Source organism: Borostomias antarcticus (assembly GCF_949987555.1).
Source record: "Borostomias antarcticus genome assembly, chromosome: 29".
Taxonomy (NCBI): domain Eukaryota; kingdom Metazoa; phylum Chordata; class Actinopteri; order Stomiiformes; family Stomiidae; genus Borostomias; species Borostomias antarcticus.
Genome location: NC_140262.1, coordinates 3,308,530 through 3,314,147, shown reverse-complemented (window position 1 = coordinate 3,314,147; position 5,618 = coordinate 3,308,530). Strand labels below are relative to the sequence as shown.

Below are 5,618 nucleotides of genomic sequence, written 5' to 3'. Positions count from 1 at the left end.
GAGGTTTTTACGTGTTGCTGATCGTAATGTATTTAACAAGTAGGCTGGATATTTACACCTTCTTTTTAAATTATTACAGAATAGGCACACAGACTAGCCTACAGTTAAATGCATAAGGATATTAGCCTAATAGCAAATTTGTATCCGTTCTGTAGGCTACTGTAGTGAAGATGAATGAATGATGCAAGCAGTATTGCTCTGACCAAAACAAGGTGAAAGACAACTTCGCAAGGATATCAATTCCCTGCAAGCAATAGTCTGCATCGCCTGTACCAAGAATTTGTGTTCTTCCAATCTTGTCGCTATGAAGACTACTAAGACTATCACGAGTACTAGTTTATATGTTAGGCTAATTATGATATCAATGATAATAGCACGAGACTACATAGTATATAAGTCATGTGTCCAAATACCAAAATATAAAGTAACAGCCTAATTGATCTTTAAGATAGACAAGATCTGACTTTCAAAGTAATATTTGCTTTTCCTCAAATTGTTATTTTTCTACCTCCAAACCCCCCTCATTCACTTCTTCATGACTTGCAAGAAAACAGCAGTTGATAAAGTAGTTAAAGGCGTTCTAAAAGGAGGGATCACAAGGTAAGCAAAGACTAAACTGATCCATGAACCATAATATAACATTGCAGATAATATAACATTGCAGATAATATAACATTGCAGATAACCAGAAAGGTGTTCCCAGCTTGGGCTACTGCGTCAGGCACAACCATATAGACTTTGTAGATATTTTCCAACAATTTAGTTTAGGATAGGAAACGGCTAACCCGTGCCTTTTTCATTCCCAGCACTTCTGGGGTTGTTTGGGTGAGCCATAAAGCTAATTTAAGAGGTAGGCCTATCTGAATTATCGCTCTTGTTCAAGATGTATGACCAGTTGACAGCGGTAAATTCATGAAGTGCCCGTGGAGGCTTGTGCACTGGGGCAGGTGTAGATTAAAAGTGGGGGGATTTTAATCTATCTTTGGGGTAGGTGATAGCTTTATGTCCGACAGACAGAATGAGTCTATATCTGATTTACCAATCTATTGACTGGTCGTTTCTCCGCCTCCCCACCATGCACCTCCTTCCTCCCTCTCTTATTCCGTTTGCTTCCATTTCCAGCTGTCCTCCGTGCCCCGTGGCAGTCTACTGTTTCCCCCTTCTCTTCCATAGCTCATTAAATCTCGGCCCATGTCTGTCGTAGTGTGTCTGGTTTGTCATTGTAATGTTACCCCCCCTCTCTTCAGATCCTCCTGATATCCTTCTCTTTCTCTCACGACTGTCCTCGTGTCCAATTTCCCTTCCCTTCCCTCCTCCTCCTCCTCCTCCTCCTCCTCCTCCTCCTCCTCCTCCTCCCCCTCCTTCTCCCCCTCTACAGCTCACTAAAATGTCAGGCCAGTGTGCTATGTGATGGGGAAAGGGTTTCTTTACAAAGGAACACATTACCCATTCAATTTAAGCCTTTAAGAAAAGAAAAATCCCCTGGTATTTGGGGCCTTGTCTCGCATAGTGCCAGACCACTTACCTCCTCCCCCCACCATCACCCCCAGCATCCACAATAGTGCTTTGGGGGTCTTGTATTGTGCTTTAATGAAGAACAGACGATACTCATCCTCTTTGTGAGTGTCTCAGGGAATAGCCAGAGCCCCGGCCGCGACTGTCTCGTTCTGCTCTCACATCAGACCCCCATCGTTGCCAAAGGCTGATTTTGGCAGCCATGCTGCATCTCTGGCATGTCCTCAACTGGCGGAGGACAATGGGTCTTATTAGCCTCGTCCCTCAGACAACTTCACACACATACACACACACGCACACACACACGCACGCACACGGCCCCACCCTAGACCCCCCGCCCCCCTCACCACCCATCCCACGTCATGTGAGACTAAGAGGTACTTAGAGATCGATTTCATTTTTAATCTGGGTAAGTGGATCTTGACTGGATCTCCAGCTATTTTGAAGAAGCGCCAAAGTGAGTTTAGGGTGCTTTTGTTTTTCCCTTTCTCCAGGAGTGGATCGAAAGCACATAGCAAGGACTGTTTGGTTGCTATTTTTAGCATTAGCATTTGTGTCAACAATATGGTTGGGTGTGGCCAACATTGATGCTACATTGACCAAAGGAGTTTTTCCTAAGAGGATTAGTAACTGGATAGGCAGATAGTGCTGATCAGGTATTAATGAACTGCGTTAGGTTAGGAAGACCAACTAATTTCAGAGGCTTACATGCGAAATAAAACGTGTAAATTACAGAACACACTAACAAGTTGTAATACCTGACTGACCGGACTTCTGACTAAGCTGTTTGCGGATTACTGTCCACAGTGGATGGACAAAAAAATATTTGTTCTGACAGGGTTAGTCAATAAATGTAAACAATTTCATCAAGGACCAAATAGTAAAAAATGACAGTACATACACCAAGTGTGTGTAATATAATTCAATGCACCAATATGAAAATGTTGGCCGATACCGATAACAGATATTGGCCGCGTTTCCCGATAAAGAACCTTCTTAAGGAACCCTTCTTAAGCAACCCTTTGTATGGGAGTTAAGAAGTACTTTGGAGTTAAGTCCGTCACGCATGCTTCCCGCGGTGAAGAATCGGTGTTGTTTAACGATACAACGTGCCCCTCTCACGCAGAGTATGTCCCCGTGTGACATCTCACCCTCTCCTTTCCTCTGTAGGCTTGACAGCTACTGGGGAGGTTGACGTGACGCCCGTTCGCCCCGGTGGTCCTCCCTTGGAGCATGCCCGTATCCCATCATGCCCCTGCTGGCGGGCTGGCTACTACGCCACTCCGTGGCCATGTGTCTGCTGCTGCACAGCTTGGTGCTGATGACCTGCTGCTTCCATCACGCCGCCACCAGCTGCTCGCAGGGCTGCTACTGCTCCGAGAGCGCGGTGGGCGGCAGGGCGGTGCGCTGCAGTAACCAGCGCCTCACCCACGTCCCCCTGGACCTGCCCAACGACACGCGGAGCGTCTTCCTGGACTACAACCTCATCACCAGGGTCCCCAGCGACGCCTTCGCCCACCTGCCCCTCCTTGCCGAGCTGGACCTGTCCCACAACGAGCTGGCCCAGCTGGAGACGGGGGCCTTCCGAGGGCTGGGCTCGTCCCTGCACTTCCTGGACCTGTCTTCCAACAAGCTGGTGACCTTCAACGCCGAGGCCTTCGAAGGCCTGCGGGCGCGCGCCAACCTGACCAACAACCCCTGGCACTGTGACTGCAGCCTGCAGATGGCCATGCCCCACATAGACCTGGAGCCCATGTCGCTGACGGGCATCGTGTGCCAGACATCGGAGCCCCCAGATGTGGGCGCGGTGGGCGTGCCCTTCCTGCTGACCAAAGACCTGGACCTGTGTGTGGTGATGAAAAAGACCACGGACGTGGCCATGCTGGTCACCATGTTCGGCTGGTTCACCATGGTCATCTCCTACTTGGTCTACTACATCAGGCACAACACGGAAGATGCTAGACGCCACCTGGAGTACCTCAAGTCACTGCCCGGCATTCCGGGCAAATCCGAAGAGTCTTCCACTATTAGCACTGTGGTATAGAGCCTGGGGGAACATGTGGGGGTGTCGGGTCGGAGCTTGTTACCCTTTTCGGATCCTGTAACTTTCGAGAGCGACACAGCTGGTGTCTAGGGCAGGGTGATAAGTATAGGGCTCTCAACATGCACCTTTGCCTATGGACGATCTAATAGACAGTTAGGCTTATGCTGCTATTTGTGAGCCAAGGAAGCAGCAGAACTTGTGCCTGTGTAGGAGATCCAGGCCTAAGCAATCTAACCCAGATAAATAATTTAGACAGGAGTGGCCCATTAAGAGTTTGCGTTGGCTGAGTGGACAGTCTAGTAATAAAAGCAAAGGGACTGTTTTGGAGAGCTCCCAAAATTGGATTTAAAATGGGATTTATCCAGTGGTGCATGCACCTTGATGCACTTCTCTCACACAGGCACCACTCACAAGGCCTATGTAGGGGTCCTTTGGCCAGATCTAAAGAGCAATAAAAACAGCAGGATGGATGAACATACAGATGCTTTATTAGTCCCTGTCTCAAGTCCTTCTATAAACTGTTGTCCCAAGCCGCATCCATACAGTATACAGTACGATATCATAAATGTTGTTCTTTTCAATTAAAATATATTTATGGGTTTCTTTCTAGTAAATGCAGTATTTCAGGTACATTTTACAACCTTGGAAACTACAACTCAGCAAAACTAAGTCCTTGTTTGATCTGGGTTTTCCTTTGAAACCACACATCCTGTACTTAGTATTCAGGTCACCGAACAAGATTAGTTCACATAATCAATGAAACACTCATGAAAGCCTCACAAATCTGATTAATACTCCATGAACAGCTCCGGCAGAGACAAGCACTTATGCTTTCCACTGTACAGACTGCACTTCTGTTCAGTGTACAGTACAAGGTTTGGACAGGAAAACCCTTGCATTAATATTCGAGGCTGAACGCCCTCTCCATACACTCACTGAGCATATTCCACCAATCACGACCTGAGAGAAATGCACTGGGGCTCCTAATGGACCAGTGTCAGTACTTATCAGTGGGCGGGGCCTAAGGGACTTAGAAAGACACAGTACTGTAGTCTACTGTATGTTTTTTTTAATGAGCTCATTGTGTCATTCAGTACTATATGTTTTCCTTCAGGTCCTGACCACTGTACAAACCAAGGTCCATTGGGAGTCCCAGGGTGTTGGTCACAGGTTGTGACATGGTGGAATATGTGCTCAGCAGGGAGGGAAACACCATTATTACCCTGGGGGGTGATACTGTGACGCAGCTTTGCCAGTCCACCCGATAGCTGTCATGGACCAAATTCACACGGTAGGCCGGACATTGCTGTCTTAACACCTGAAACCAAACACCCTCTAGAATTCCCCTCCTCGGCAAATCCCGATACTGTTAATCTCATCTTTGGCTGCGGTCTCAATACTCTTGTTTAAGGTATATTCCCTTGTCTCATAACCTCTGTTTATAGGATCTGGATCAGTACAAGGTACTTTATGAAAGAAACAGCAATTGAGAACTGGAAACATTCATTCATTCATCCTAACCCTAACCCTTGCCATTGGAAACATCTAGTGCACAGTGTAAGATGTCCAAGGTGTTGTTTCTGTTGTTGTTGTTGTGAAACCCTTGGTGAAAATGTACTCTAAGGATGGTTTCCCCCAGACTAGGCATGGCACATTTGATTGTGCTATGACATACAGTGCTTAGCCATTGCAGTTACGATGCGGCCTTTTACCCCTCTTGTCCCTTTTGCCCCTCTTGTCGGCCGTCTTCCTGGCCGTCGTCTCTAAGAGCCTGGGGAGCTGGAAGCCACGCCATCTGGTGAGGTCATTCCCGCAGGGCTTCCCAAACTGCATTGCAGGGGCTGTGACCTGCCGGTCCATATAAACCGCTTAATTCACTAGGCAGATTCAGGAGTTCATCTCCATTTCCTGACTGTAATTTTGCATTAAGAGACTGAGTGGGAAGTATTGTGTAAATCAGTGGTGATCAGATCTAAAGAGGGAAAGAGAGGATGGACTATCCACTAAGCATCAGACATTACTGCCGCAGACATACAGTATGCTGGCAATGGCTTCATGC

At 47.3% G+C, this 5,618-nt stretch overlaps 1 protein-coding gene across 1 annotated transcript; it reads left to right on the top strand.

The window, feature by feature from the left end:
- Positions 1-2,761: 2,761 nt before the first annotated feature.
- lrrc3ca (leucine rich repeat containing 3Ca) lies at positions 2,762-3,559 on the top strand (the record flags this gene model as incomplete). Its single annotated transcript, XM_084459995.1, has 1 exon — positions 2,762-3,559. Exon 1 carries the CDS (start codon positions 2,765-2,767, stop codon positions 3,557-3,559), a length of 795 nt encoding a protein of 264 aa, XP_084316121.1. The 5' UTR covers positions 2,762-2,764.
- Between the last annotated feature and the right edge of the window lie 2,059 nt (positions 3,560-5,618).